The 15,629-nt window shown below is 38.2% G+C and overlaps 1 protein-coding gene and 1 pseudogene across 3 annotated transcripts in view; one reads left to right on the plus strand and one right to left on the minus strand.

Annotated features, from left to right (window-relative positions):
* The window catches only part of ERO1A (endoplasmic reticulum oxidoreductase 1 alpha), a 53,582-nt gene extending 47,716 nt beyond the window's left edge, over nt 1–5,866 (minus strand). For both annotated transcript variants that reach the window (XM_081292669.1, XM_081292668.1), the window contains exon 1: nt 5,308–5,866. In XM_081292669.1, the coding sequence (XP_081148795.1) occupies nt 5,308–5,421 (114 nt within the window). In that variant the 5' untranslated portion in view covers nt 5,422–5,866. The remainder of the gene's footprint in view (nt 1–5,307) is intronic.
* A 1,646-nt stretch (nt 5,867–7,512) lies between these two features.
* LOC308648092 (small ribosomal subunit protein eS25-like) lies at nt 7,513–7,882 on the plus strand (annotated as a pseudogene). The gene has a single exon. The product of its transcript is annotated as a small ribosomal subunit protein eS25-like (transcript).
* Nucleotides 7,883–15,629: the final 7,747 nt, after the last annotated feature.

The raw sequence follows: 15,629 nt of genomic DNA on the forward strand, positions 1-15,629 counted from the left end.
GGGGACCATAAAAAATAACATAAAAATTTAAAAATAAATCTTATGTGCATATTTAAGATATGTGACATGCAATGTTATATATACAGATACAGACATATACCTACATATATATGTATATGTATATGTATGTTATATATATATATATATATATATATATATATATATATATAGTAAAATAGTTACTAGTGGGGCAAATTACCATATCCAACACGTCACAATTATTCCCCCGACCATCATGGCAAGAGGAGCTATTATCTACTCATTTAGCAAAAATCTTGAATATGATGCACTATTATTATCTATAGTCCTCATATTGTACATTAGATTTCTAAATGCCTACCCACGAATGGATAAAGAAAATGTCAGACACACACATGATATTGTCCATAATATAGATAGACCTGGAAGATATTATGCTAAGTGAAATAAGCCAGACACAGAAAAAATATTGCATGATCTCATTTATATGCAGAATTTATGGTGTTAAAAAAGGAAGCATGTGTGTTCAAATACAAAGATAGAGACCTGAAACAGTGGTTACTTATGGTTGGGGGAGAAGGAAATGAGGAGATGTAGATCAAAGGATACAAAACAGCACAAGTGTAGGAGGAAGACCATGAAGATAATTCACTCCTTAACAGTACGTGAGGGCAACCCTGTCAATAGAAGCATGGATATACCAAAGTTCTATCCCAAGTAGAAGGGCATGGATATACCAAAATTCTATCCCAAGTAGAAGGGCGTGGAATTTAAGAACTACCAACTCATTAGGGTTGGGGGTATACTCAGTGGCAGAATCCTTGCCTAGTTTATATGAGGCCCTGGGTTTCATCCCTAGCACCACAAAAAAATGGGGGGGGGGGGGGAGCAACTACCACTTTAAAGTCTGAAGTCTCTCTAAAACTTTGTTACACAGCCATCATTATGAAAATATTTGTTTTACACCCTTTTATTCAGAAAAACCTGGAATGTGGCAGGCATTCAGTCAATGAACACCTCTCCAGTAAAACCTGTTTCAAAGATCCTTGTGACTAGGTTCTAATTCTGGGCTTATTTCCACCCGCCACCCAACATATAACCGAGTGTCTCTCCCATGGCTCTGTCACTTGGGCTAACAATTAAATCCACTTTAAAAATTGACCTAAGGAGACACCTGACAGGTTAAATCTATTAAAATACATGTTTGCAGAGTATATCTACAATGCACTCCAAACTAAAAATAATCCACTTTTGGAGAAGTAATTTTATTTATTTTTTTTTATTTTTTTATTGGTTGTTCACAACATTACAAAGCTCTTGACATCATATTTCATACATTAGATTGAAGTGGGTTATGAACTCCCAATTTTACCCCAAATGCAGATTGCAGAATCACGTCAGTTACACATCCACAATTTTACATAATGCCCTATTAGTAACTGTTGTATTCTGCTACCTTTCCTATCCCCTACAATCCCCCCTCCCCTTCTCTCACATCTTCTCTCTCTACCCCATCTACTGTAATTCATTTCTCTCCTTGTTTATTTTCCCATTCCCCTCACAACCTCTTATATGTAATGGAGAAGTAATTTTAGATATCTGAGCTACTCTCCTTTCATTGGCCTGATGCGGCTCTACCACACTTCAGTGCCTCTGAGTGTTATTAGCACTTGCCATACTAAGACTGGCAAAAACATTTTGAGTGCATAGGAGTTTATACTCATTTTTAATTAAATGTAAAAGATGTCCATACTGCCTCCTTATCTGGGCTTTAATATTTCCTCTGAGGTTATTTCTTTAAAATACATCCTAGGATTACATTAATTGGGATTTCTAAAGTTCTATTATTTCATTCTTTCTAATGGTAAATAATGGGATAGTAATTGTCAAAAGAGATAATAAACTGTGAAAGACCTTCATTTGCTTTAAGCCCACACAAATATTACAAATCCTATTTTGGTTTAAAGAAAGGTCAGGTCCTGGTTATAAGGTTGTTTATACAAACTATACTCGTATTAAACTTCATAAGCTTATATATTCAAAGCCAATTTTCTGTAAATTTGTTAAAATAGATTGACTTACAAAAAGAAAGAAAGAAAAGCAAGAGGTAGTATACAAGGAAGATTTTATAAGTCCCAAGCAATTAACCATTAGTTATTTGAACAACTAACACTGAAATGCTATTAACAAAAGAATTTACAACCTATAATAAAAATAAGTGTAGTAGGATTTTATGTCAACTAACGGGCATTTATAATAACTGACCAAGTTCAGAGAGATTCATTTGGAGCCATTAATCCAGTCTGAAAGAATGATTCCAGAAAAACATGCAAATGCTTTGCTAAGCAGAAAAAAAAAATTTTAAATATTTCTACTGGGGCTGAGGATGTGGCTCAAGTGGCAGCACGCTCGCCTAGCATGCATGAGGCACTGGGTTCGATTCTCAGCACCACATAAAAATAAAATAAAAGATATTGTGTCCATCTAAAATTAAAAAATAAATATTAATATATATATATATATATTTCTACTGGCATAGTGCTTACATCTTGTACTATAATTTCCTTAATATATGCTAAGCACCAATTATGTACCAGGTTCAGTATTCTGGAATGTTAAACTTCTATTTTTTTTTTTTTTTTTTGAGGTTGTGGGGGGGGGGTGCCAGGGATTGAACCCGGGGCATTTAACCACTGAGTCACATCCCCAGCCCTTTTTACATTTTATTTTGAGATACAGTCTCCCTAAATTGTTTAGAGCCTTGCTAAATTGCTGAGGCTGGCTTTGAACTTGGAATTCTCCTGCCTCAGCATCATGAGCCACTGGAATTACAGGTATATGCAACCATGCCCAGCTTTTAATTTTTTATACCTTTATTTTATTTATTTATGTGGTGCTAAGGATCGAACCCAGTGCCCCAGACATGTGAGGCAAGTGCTCTACCACTGAGCCACAACCCCAGCTCCTAAATTCATTTTTTGATCACTCAAAACTTTTTGACAATAGGCCTCAACAAATGCTTATTAAGATTAATCTGATCATTTATAGAGATCTAGACATTTTTATTTCAATGGCTTCCTAAGGTAGAACAACTATATGCTGCTCTGGCTCAAATCACAGCTGATATATTATAAACTGAACCCCAACTCTAAGCCAGGCACCCTGTGCTACTGTAAGATAGTGATGTGGAAACCCAAAGCAGAAGTGGCAAGAACAGATAACAGGAAGGGACAAACACATAAGACTATTAACAATACAGAATTCACAAGACTTTGCAGCTCATTGGATACTGTAAATCAAACCAGAGAATATTTTAAGTTGTATTTGCAAACATTAGGTGAAATTTCAGTTTTTAATACATTTTCTAGCAATATTTACTAACTTGTTTTTTTAAGTGCCTAGGATCTGTACCTCCTATCAGCTCCCAATGAACATCACTCACCACACTGTAAGCTTTCCAGGGTAAGGATCATACCCTAGTTGTTTCTGTTTACCAAACTCTTAAATCAATGTACACAGTTTGTTGAATAAATTATTTGTAGCACTCATCTCTTCTTGTCTTTTGTTCTCACCACTTCTCCCCTCACTCTCATCCCTTCTATTATTGGTCATAATAGAACTAATGTACACTTTTGTTTTATTTTTTAAATGAGAATTGATGATCTGTATTTTTAAGTACACCATTTTAAATTTCTCTTAAAATTGTCTCTCTAAGTTGCCAGGCTGACCTTGAACTTGCAATCCTCCTGTCTCAGCCTCCCAAGTAGCTGGGATTACAGGTATAGACCACCACATCCAGATAGTTCACTATTTGTTAAAGTCGACTCTGAAAAACAACCAATCTTGTTTAAAAGGAAAAAAAAAAAAAACATGTTTTTGTGTTGGGGAGTACATCAGAGGATGTTAATCACTAATCAGAAAATAAAATATATAGAAAAATTAAAACTTCCCCAATTTTAAGCAGACCTCTAAAAGGTTACTGAAGAGAAAGTGAAAGTCAAAGAGATAAACAGAACTTCTTTCTATTATCCAAACCTCCAGAATATCATTGAAAATGTTACACTGGACATGTTTAAGCACTGAATATGTTAAAGACTTATTTCTACCTTATTTATTTTTTAAATATTTAAACTTTGTGTATGTAATATTTGTAATCAGATGGAAATGAGCCCTTTTTCGTTTCAAGTACTTGATTATGTGCTGTTTGCAATCACAGAAGGTGAAGGGGCTTTCCAATGTCCTGGTTGTAATGCAGCAATTTTCTTTCAAGTTCCATTACAGGCTCCCAGATATTGCTCATCTCTACTCCCAAATCACTCAGCAAAACAAGGTCCAAGAATTTAAAACAGTGAAAGGGACAGTACCTCTTGCTCCCATAAAGTGCTTCTTTCCTTCATGATAATGCAACATACCCCTACACACATAGATGTTATTTCTGATCATAAATAATAAAATCTACTTAATAATTTGGATGCCCCAATTTTGTATAAAACGTAACCTTTATTTGATAGAAGTCCCCCAAAAGGTGACTTTAGGAAAAAATGATTTTGAAAGATAGTACACTGAGATGCAGGAAAACTGTTAAGTTTGAGATTTTTTGCTCAGGGAACTCAACATCTCTTACAGAGAAATAATCATAATAATCTTGTAATCAAACTCCTTGGCCATCTTTCCATTCATATCAGCTTTGAAAGTGTCACGATAAGAGATCATTACATTCAGGAAAAAAAGCACAGGACAAGAAGCCACAGGGCAGCCAGAGCCCCCCAAAGATACCAAGCAGCTGGGCTTGGACACAGAAACAGTCACACAAAGCCATTCTCCCGCCTGACAACGAGAATGAGAGCATTCCCCAGGCTACAAAAGCCCGATCTGGCCAGAAAAGTTGGCGAAGACATCCAGCACAGGTACGGGCTACACAAGTTCCAGGTAAAGTTAGAAGTTACAAAGACCCGGATTCTGTGAAAATAGCGAATACTGAGTATGGGTGCTCACTGTCAGCACACCCCTTTGCCCCGGGAAGGGAAGGCCAAAGGAGATGTATAAACCAATTTGGTAAAAACATAGAGCAGACACTCACATCCCTCTCTCGGTCCCAAGCGCCTCAGGGCACGCTGAGGTCCAGGCTGCGGTGGAGGACCGGTCCTCGCCCACCCAGACCAGCTGCCGAGGACCCAGACCTCGGTGACGAAGCACAGGGAGCTCGTTCCGGGCAACAGGAGGTGCAGTGACGCACCCCGTCCCCTCACTTGCCGGTGTCTCCACACCAAGCGCGCAGCCTGGGCAAGGGGTGCTAGGACCCTAAGCACCGACGCGCACACCCCTCACCTGGCAGAAGCACCTTTGCGCCGCCGTCTCCGGGGGCTGCTGCCCACCATGGCCCGAGCACAGCAGCCACACAGCACCCAGAAGGCCGATCAGGAAGCCCCAGCCGCGGCCCATAGCCGCTCCGGCCGTTAGTCACCCCGCGTCTCCGAGTCCCCAGCACTCGGGCGCAGGCCGCGCGCCCTCAGAAGAAGCCCAAGCGGGCCGGCCCCCGGCGGCGCCCCACCTCCGGGCCGCCCCCCAGGCCCGCCCTCGGTTCTCCCGCCTCTCAGCGGCCGCCACCTCCCGGCAGAGCCTGCGGACGTGCAGTGGCGCCCGCGCTGGCAGCCCGGGGCCTGGGGCCGGCTTCCTTCCCGCCGCGTGAGGCTGACGCACGAACCGCTTCCCGGCTCTGCCCAGCCGCGTTCACCCCAGGGCCCCCGAGCTCCCGACACCCCGGGCGTGGAGACTCGGCCCAGCCCAAAGTCCCCAGACCCCGCGCCGGTGTCGGGGTCCAGCCCACCCCGAGGGAGCCGAAGCCGGAGGGGCCTGTGTTTTCCTGCGGGGCCCCGCCCCAACCCGCTCACTGCTGGCCAATCCTTCTGTATCTCAGTGTAAGGAAATCGACCGTAGGAGAATTACGTGTCCTTAGTGCCCCTGACAGAGTCTTAAAGCTGAAAGGCATATTAGAGATCTTTTAGACCAGGGTTGCATATGTAATTTGGATTTTCTGGTGGCTACATCAAAAGAGCAAGAAGAAACAAACGAAACTATTTTAAATGTAGTTTTATTTAATTCCAATATGTGCTAAATATTTCAAAATGCAATCATATTAATTTTATTCATAAAACATTTCAGTTTTGTTTGTAAACCCAGTGTGTATCCTATACGAACTAGGCACATTTCATAGCTAAATGTGCCTAGTGTGAACTGGAATGGTAAGCTGTTGTCAGGACCACCTTCTGATTTTATAGGTAAAACAAGCCTAGAGAGGTGAGATTACATGATAGAGCCAAGTCCTCTGATTCCTAGTTCTGATCTTTTAACACTCAGCCAAGGAACTAGTCTATGAATTTTTGTTGTTATGGTTGTTGTTTTTAAAAAGAACTGATGCTTTTCAACATCTTGTATATTAAAAGTTGGAATATTTTGGACATGGGGCATAGCTCAGTGGTAGAGTGCATGCCATATGGTCAGGCTCTGGTTTTTATGCCCCCACCTCCCATCCTGTACTGAGAGGCAGGGAGGATTTTAAAAAATTAGAAGAGGAGCTGAACTGACATCTTTCCAAAGAATACATACAAATAGCTAACAGGTATATGAAAAGGTGCTTACATCACTAATCATCAGGAAATGCAAATTTAAAACACACCTGTTAAAATAGCTATTATCAGAAAGACAATAGCCTGGTGCAGTGGAACAGGCCAGTAATCCTAGCTACTTGGGAACCTGAAATCCCAGGTAGTTGGGAGGCAAGAGTATCACAAGTTCAAGATCAGACTGGGCAATTTAGGGAGACTTTGTCTCCATGTCAAATTAAAAGGCCTGGAATGTCATTCAGTAATGCAGCACTTGCCTAAGTAGGAGACTCTGGGGCACCAATGATGCACAACCAACTTGGAAAACAGTATGGAGGTTCCTAAAGAAACTCAAAATTACCTTATGATCTTTTGGAACTATACCGCATGTCATATATACCCACATGAATTTAAATCAGTAAATCTGCACTCTCATGTTTGTTTCAGCATTACTATGTAATCTTATGACATTACTCTTTCAGCAAGGATTATGTCTCAAACATACCTGAGAGTCCCAGAGATACCAACAAGGAACTTTTTGCACATGTTTTGGAATGAATGACTTTCTTATAACAATAGTATTAATTGAATATTAGACCATCAAAAATAAGAATGGTAGCTCAGTGTAGAGTGCTTGCCTAGCATGTGTGAGGCACTAGGTTCAATTCTCAGCACCGCATATAAAAACATAAATTGTCTACCAACAATTAAAAAATATATATTAAAAAAAAAGATCCATTGACAACTAAAACATTTTTTAACAAAATGAGAATAAAGCTTCAGAAGGAAGCATGAATCAGCTCAAGATTTCACCCTGATGCAATAGTCTGCAACCTGGGGGAGCTTAAAATTTTCAATATCCCCATGATAGAAGTTCCATTCCAGATCTTGACAATGCTCCAGTAGCAGCTGCTGCTCTCCAGTCTTTGCAATGCCACCCAAAGATGACAGGAAGAAAGATGCCAGAAAGTCGGCAAGAAAGACAAAGGACCCCAGTGAACAAATCTGGGAGCAAACCAAAAAAGAAGAATTGGTCCAAAGGCAAAGTTCAGGACAAGCTCAATAATCTAGTCTTGACAAAGCTTCTTATGTCAAACACTGTAAGGAAGTTCCCAACTATAAGCTTATAAGACCCAGCTGTGGTCTCTGAAAGACAGAAGATTCGAGGTTTCCTGGCCAGGGAAGCTGAAACGCTCCTCAGTAAAGGGCTTATCAAACTGGTTTCAAAGCACAGAGCTCAAGTAATTTATACCAGAAATACCAAGGGTAGAGATGCCCCAGCTGTTGGTGAAGATGCATGAACAGGTCCAATCAACTGTATATTTGGAAAAATAAAACTTTATTAAAACAACAACAACAAAAAAAAAAGTTTTCCGTAAAACTCAAAATCTTGCTCAGAACAGATTTCTAACAAACTTAATAGAAATAATATCCATGTAAGACATATGTTTTTACTTTATTGTCTTGATAGTTATAATTTTTTCTTTCAGATTTGTGAGGGATTTTAAGACATGTCAACTAGTTTTATATCACTGACATTTCCCTGAGAGTCCTTTAAGTCCATCTTTTGTGTGAGTGTACTTTACCTGAGCATTAGGCTCATCTGTGTTGGCCCATGAAATAAATGGTTAGTCATTCAACAACTATTTCAAGAACACTCACAGGGTACATAGTTCAACATTTGATTTCTGAAAGCCTAGCCTCCCATCTATTATGACTTTACTAAACAACATTAAATTTTTTAGAGATGAACATGGTCACAACCTCGTTATTCTAATGCTAGTGATTATAATAACATAACTTAATGTACACAGCATTTCTTGATGGAATTCTGATTACTGTGCAAATGACACCTATTATTATTTATTTATTTTTTAATGACCAAAGCAGGAAATGGCTTGAGCCCAATTTCTCAAAATGAGACATGGAGATTTCTATGGGTAACCTCTGAGTACTTACACTTTTTCCAACATTCAAAAGATAGGAAAAAAAATGTGAAGCAGAAAAAAAAAGGCTAAGTAAAATTTAAAGATTTGATACTATTTGATTAGAGCTACTTATCTAACTAATCTTTATTAATTATAAATGTGCATGTTACATTGCTGGATGCTTCTCTTAAGGTGCTTAGGATCCTCTGAGATGGGAAGGCAGGCCACCTAAGCTCTGTTTTTGCCTTTACCTCAAGTTCCTGAAAGAGGAGCTATATATAGTTACTGATGTCACTCCTTAATTTCCATTTCATGCCTTAACCCACTGTGCAGTCTGGTTTCTGGCTCCATTCTCCGGAAACATCTTCCTTTTTATGTGACATTCTTATTGCCAAATCCAGTGATCATTTTTCATGAAACCTGATAAAGCCAACTCTTCTCTCCTTGAATTCCACATTCACCACCACTCCAATTTCTCCCTATACTTTTCTGATATTATTTAACCATGTCCTCTGTGAGCTTTTCCCCAGCCCACTTCTAAGATGTGAATATTCCCCAGGATTCCATCTTTTGTTCAGTGTTCGTTTAAGCCCACCACAGGAGAAAATCACCCAGTCTCCTGATTCTAAATACCTCTTCTATACTCATCACTTCCAAATCTGTATCTCTAGTTCAGATCTCTCCCCTGAGCTTCAAGATTCAACTGTCTAGTTCGACACATCCATCTGGTTTCTCAGAAACACTTGGTTATACCATATTTATCTAGTTATCTATAAAGCAGGAAGCTATCTTCAATTCCTGCTGCTCTCTCACTCCCCACGATATGTTGATACAGCAAGTTCTATCTTCCTGTCCTCTACATATATTCTCATTGACTCCTTCCTCTCCATCTTTACAACCAAGGACTTTATTGTCCCTCACCTGATTTATTTCCTCATTCCCTTAAATAATCACCCAGCTTCCAAGTTTGTACTCAAAAAACATTTTCTTCACTAGGTTGATGTCTCAAAAATGTAAATCTGACCACATTATACCTTTTTTAAAAAACCTTCAATGCTCCCAGTTGTCTGAAAAATTAAGCCCAAGACTCTCAGAATGTCACTCAGGGTCCCCCATGATCTTTCCCATCTACTCCAGCTTCATTTCCAGTAGCTCTCCAACTTAAAATCATCAAACTGCTAACATTCCCCCATCCACGAATGCTGTTTCCAGTCTTAACATCTTTCTACCTGAAATGAGCTTCCATTCCTGAAATGTTTACTACCCTGCCCCAAGCTCTGGGCCTTACTTTGGGTGACTTTAACTACTTTAAGATTCTGCTCAGGCCCTGTTACCTCCATGAAGTCTTCTCTAACCCCTCCTCTGAGGTTGGATTAATTCCTCTTCTTTGGTCCATAAGGTTGTATAAGTGTACTTACCATATGGAATAAAATATATGTTTATGTATAGGCTTTCCCTCATTCAACAAGTGGGTAGAGGACTTGTCTTGATATTTTCAGGTTCCTCAGCACTTAGGACCATATATATGTTTCAGAAGACAACTTGTGAATGCATTAATGAGTGTACAAATAAATTAGTTAATTAACAAACCTGAAAATATAATAACAACCTGATATGTCACAGGGCAATGTGTTGTTTAAACAAACATATTCAAACAAATACCATAAGCTTAGAAGCCAAGGAATAATACTGGACAGAGTAATTGTGGGTGGGAACACAATAGAATTCAAAGTGACAAGACAAAAATACATAAAAGGTGATGCAGGAAAACCAAAGACAAAGCAGAGGTCAACTATCAATTGATTCATAAGAAAAAAAAATTAAAGTTTCTAAATTCATTTCGAAAATAATTTTAAGTTCAGTATTATCTAGTCCAGAATGGCTACAAACTCTAGAGACTCTAAATTCAGAACAATTCCAAAGAAAGGTGAGAATTCTGAACTGAAGAAAAGAATGGATTATCTGAACACTTCCCCACCAGCTACTCTATGTTAAAATATCTCCCTCACCTCCAGATCACTGGTAGTGCTCAGCTCCTGGACTGCAGCCTGTATGCACACTTCCTTTCCACTCACCCCATTCTGCCCAATCCCCATTCTGAAAGAGGACTGTAAAATTCTTCCAAGAATAAACAGTGGCATCAAAACAAACAAACAAACAACAAAAAAAAAAAAACAAGATAGGGACTAGGGTCAATGGTAGAGTGTTTGCCTAGCATATGTAGCGTTTGATTCTCAGCAACACATATGAATAAATAAAATAAAGGTCCATTGACAACTAAAAAAATTTAAAAACAAACAAACAAACAACAAGATAGCTAGATGCCCCCCACATTCATTAAGAATTTCACTGCCTTTATAGTGCCTCACTCAATGATCAGAAAGCCAAGGCTCATGAGGAAAGCCTCCAATATGAAGCAGGCCAAAACACATAGGAAACAGGAACTGAGGAAAAAGAAGAGTGAAGAAAGAAAAACAAAGTGATAATCAATATCCTCAAAGACATAAGAAATGAATTCTACAAAAAGCAACAACCAGAGAACAAGAAAGAGCTCATGTAAACTAAAAATAACAAAACAAAATGTTTCAACAGAAACATTCTAGATAGTGGAATAAATAGACAAAGATGTAGAAGCAGATGAGAAAACATGACAAATTAGAGGATTAATCCAAAGGGAACAGAGGAACAGACTCTGACTAATTCTAAGAGTATCACTAAGACAGAACATGAAAACAGAGAAGAGGAAATAGCCTTTGAAGTAATTCAAGAGAATATCCAAACCTGGGCGTGGTGGTACATACCTATAATGATTTGGGAGGCTGAAGCAGGAGGATCAAGCAATTTAGTGAGACCCTATCTCAAAATAAAAAATAAATAGGGATAAGGATGTAGCTCAATAGTAAAGCGCCCCTGGTTTCAATCCTTGGTATCAAAAAAAAAAAAAAAAAAAAAACTAGCCAAAAATCAAGGATGGCTTTTTAGATTGATAGGGACCATGAATGCTTACTTCAGTAGGTAGAAAATGCCCCTAACAGAGATAAAACTTTAAGAAAATCCAGAAACCTGGTCTGCTGCCAAGAACTGAGAATCAGAAGGGAGGTTTAGAAGCACTAGAAGCTACAGGACAATGAATCAAGGCCTTCAAAATTCTGAGAATTCTATAGCCAGGCAAACTCAAGTGTCAGAGTAGATTTAAGATATATTAAGATACACAGGTCTCAAATGTATAGCTTTGAATCCTTTCTGAGAAAATTACTAAAAGAATGTGATCCAACTAACTGAAGGAGTAAAACAAAAAAGAAAACTGGAATATCAGGAAAGAGAAGATAGCACATAGGAGAGGAGTTAGAGAAGTTGTAAGAATTTAGAACAAGAAGATTGAGACTCCAGAAGCATTGTTTGTAGTTGAAAAGTAGAATTGGGGGGAATCCAAGATGTCACTGACTTACTGAACAGCGCTTGTCAGAGGTTTATAGTTGTATAGAAAAGTTGGGGAAAATCAAAGATTAAATAAAACAAAACTGAGCCCATTTGTTTAAAAAAAAAAGATAACTTTTTGTTCCAGACAGTTCAAAAAGGTTTTACAAGAAGGCAAATATAATTATAGTCTTTTTCTCTTGTCAAGAAAAAGCCCCGTAATGAAACTATAATTAGATAGAAGTAGGAAAAGTGGGAGTCTGAAGTGATATAAACATGGTAAATCTTTACCTTCTTAATTGAAAAGTGAAAAGATAAATTCTAGCCAAGCATACTTATAATCCCAGAGATTTGGGAGGATAGCAAGTTAGAGGCCAATCTTTGCAATTTAGTGAGACCCTATCGCAAAATAAAAATTGAAAAAAGGTTTGGGGTGCAGCTCAATGGTAAGACACCCCTGGGTTCAATCCCTAGTAACACACACACACACACACACACACAAATCCTAAAATCGGTATATCAAGAAATAGCCGACATGCTGGGCACAGTGATACACCCTTATAATCCACACTACTCAGGAGGTTAAGGCAGAAGTATCACAAATTCAACACCAGTCTGGGCAACTTAGTGAGACCTGGTCTCTAAAGAAAACAAGGATTAAGGATGTAGCTCAATGGTAGAGCACTGGCCTCGTATGCATAAGGCCCTGAATTCAGGCTCAAGTATAGCAAAACAAAGGGAAAAGGAAGAAATATATGCATATTTAGAAATATAAAGGTAAATATAGAAGAAACATGTCTTTAAAATGGGGAAATGAGACTCAGGGTTAGAGTAGGGTAGGGTAATAGATTCCTTGTTTTCAATCTAATCTTTGTAGTATTTTTTAAAATTATATAATATTATATGTATATTTTTAAAGTTATTATTTAAAAATATAATCATTATTTTGGTATTTTCCAGAAGCCTAGAGACTCCAACTTCTAGTCCTACCTCAGTTATCATTCTGCTTAGCCTTGGACCTATCTAATTAAGTACCTTCTGGTAGGTATCTGGAGTATGTATTTGAAATGAAAATTTTCTAAAAATTCAAGAGTCTGCTGGCCATGGTGGTTCATGTCTGTAATCCCAGTGACTTTCATCTAGGCTGAGGTGGAAGATCATTTAAGTCCATATGTTTAAGACCAACTTGGGCAACATATTGAGATCCTGTCTCAAAGTTATGGTTGATATGTGAGCAAAAGTAGTTGCCACCTGCCTTCATGGTAATGTTTCCTAATTTCTCTCTAAAAAAAATATGAGTTCCTGTTGTATTAGTTACCTACCACTGTGTAACAAAGTTAGTGACTTAAAACAACAAACAAAATTTGTCGTCTTACATTTTTTATGAGCCAGTGATTTAGGAGCTGCTGTCCTGGGTTGTATGACTCAGTCTCATGCTGTTGCAATCATAACTAGGCCTACAGTCATCTGAAGTCATACTAGGGCTGAGTGATCCACTACCAAGACAGCTCACTCACTCACTCAGGAGGTTTTGTGGGTCCTTACTGGCTGTGGGCCTTTCTGTAGGTCTGCTGATACATCCTCTTGGCATGGAGCTGGCTCCCCACAGGGAGTGCTCTGAGAGAGAATAGGAAGGCATAATACTTTTTATGACCTTGTCTCAATAGATGCCACACTGTCACTTCTGCTTTATTCTATTCATCATAACAAGTCACTAAGACAGCCTGGGTGTGGTGGCGAATACTTGTAATCCCAGTGAGTTGGGAGGTTGAGGCAGGAGGATTGAAAGTTCAAGGCCTTCCTCAGAAATTTAGTGAGGCCCCAAGTAACTTAGCAAGACCTCGTCTCAAAATAAAAAATAATAAAAAGGACTGGGGATGTAGCTTAGTGGTTAAGCGCCCCCCACCTTCAATTGTATTAAAAAAAAAAAAGATACTAGTCTGGGGAGAGGAATTAGGCTTAAAATAGAAACAAACAAACAAACAAAAAATGTGTACATATTTTAAAACCAGCACACCAATCCGTGCTGGATTGTAGGAGAGTAGATTGGGAGACTATCCTTACATGATTTATGAATGCCTAAATCTAGCTCATCACTTTTTGTTATGATATTACTCTTTATGACTTCAAAATAAACTGATATTGCACTACCTTCCTACATCACTTCTATTCTGATATTTAAAACTCCTTGAGTACCAGTGACATTTCTTGTCTTTTTTTTTTGTATCTCTGCTTAACCTATTTATAATAGTGCTTGAAATATTCTTTCATTCTGTAAATGTGAATACACTTACATGTAAGTCTCCTAATCTACTTATATATGCACATATACATATGTATATATCTCTATCTATCTATCTATCTATCTATCTATCTATCTATCTATATATTGTGTTTTTAGACACTGTGCTATATACCAGTAATACAGTCATGAGCAATACATAGTCACAATCCTTGTGTAAATTCTTGGGTTTAGTCTACTGGGGAAGGGGAAGACACTAAAGGTTTAATCACATTTGTGAACATATAATTACAAATTGAACTACATTTGCTGATGGAGAGAAATATAGTCTTATAGGTGCATATAAAATAGGAACAGGGTTAGTATAGCCAAAATAGGTGAAAATAGAAAGTTCATCAGAAATTGAATTTTGCCAAATGGGTAAAAGAAAAAGAACAAGGTTCCAAGGAAGTTTACAATATTGGTAAGAGTGATGTTAAAATACTTCGCTAGTATGTGCTCATTTTTGTTGATTTGAACCAAAACTGACCTTTTTTCTTTGCCTTACCTTCCCTTCTTCTTGATATCAGAGGTGATATATTTTGGTATGGACAGACTAGTCTAACAAGAGTAGTTATAACTGAGTGGGAGAAGGAACTATCTCTGCCCACTTCACCTTGTTTACTGTCTACTACAAACAAAGAAGTCATATTTAAAAAAAAATATTCACACATTACCCATATGATTTTTTTCTAATAAATTTGAAGACATCCTTTCTGTGACATTTAATAATTCACATAAATTTGCACCTTATTTGTAAAGTGTAGAATATATATATATATGTGTGTGTGTGTGTGTGTGTGTGTGTGTGTGTGTGTACACACATATATGAATTCATTTGTTTATTTGGCAATGCTGGGGATTAGACTTAGAATTATTACATATGCCAGGCAAGTGCTGTACCACTGAACTATACCCCCAGCCCAGAAATAACAATTTAAAAGAACATTATTGAAGGCTTACTATGTGATGGATGTTGGGTTAGCAACTTTATGTACATTTTCTTATTTAATACTCATGGCAACCTTTTAGATAGGTCCAGTTATGCTCATTTTACAAAGATAACCAAAGACTAAGCAATTTTTCCAAAAGCACAGAAATCTGACAGTTTAGCGGACCTCAAAGTCCCTGTCTCAGCCACTTCAGCATTCTTATCTGTGCTCCATCTCTCTACTCCACTACCTTCTGGTCTCATTGACTCCCTCTTTGTTTCTAGAAGTAGCTGAGCTCTTTTTCACCTCAGGACCTTGCTCTTGCTCTTCCTCTGTTCAGAAGGTTCCACAGTTTGGTGCATTCTCATCTCAGACGTCTGTTCTAAATTAATTATCCCCATCTGATTCTATTACATCACCGTGTTTCATTTCCATCATAGCACTTAACACTCTAAAACTATTAATTTCCCTACTAGATCACAAGCAGATC

Source organism: Spermophilus citellus, assembly GCF_964194105.1.
Source record: "Spermophilus citellus genome assembly, chromosome: 4".
Classification (NCBI taxonomy): domain Eukaryota; kingdom Metazoa; phylum Chordata; class Mammalia; order Rodentia; family Sciuridae; genus Spermophilus; species Spermophilus citellus.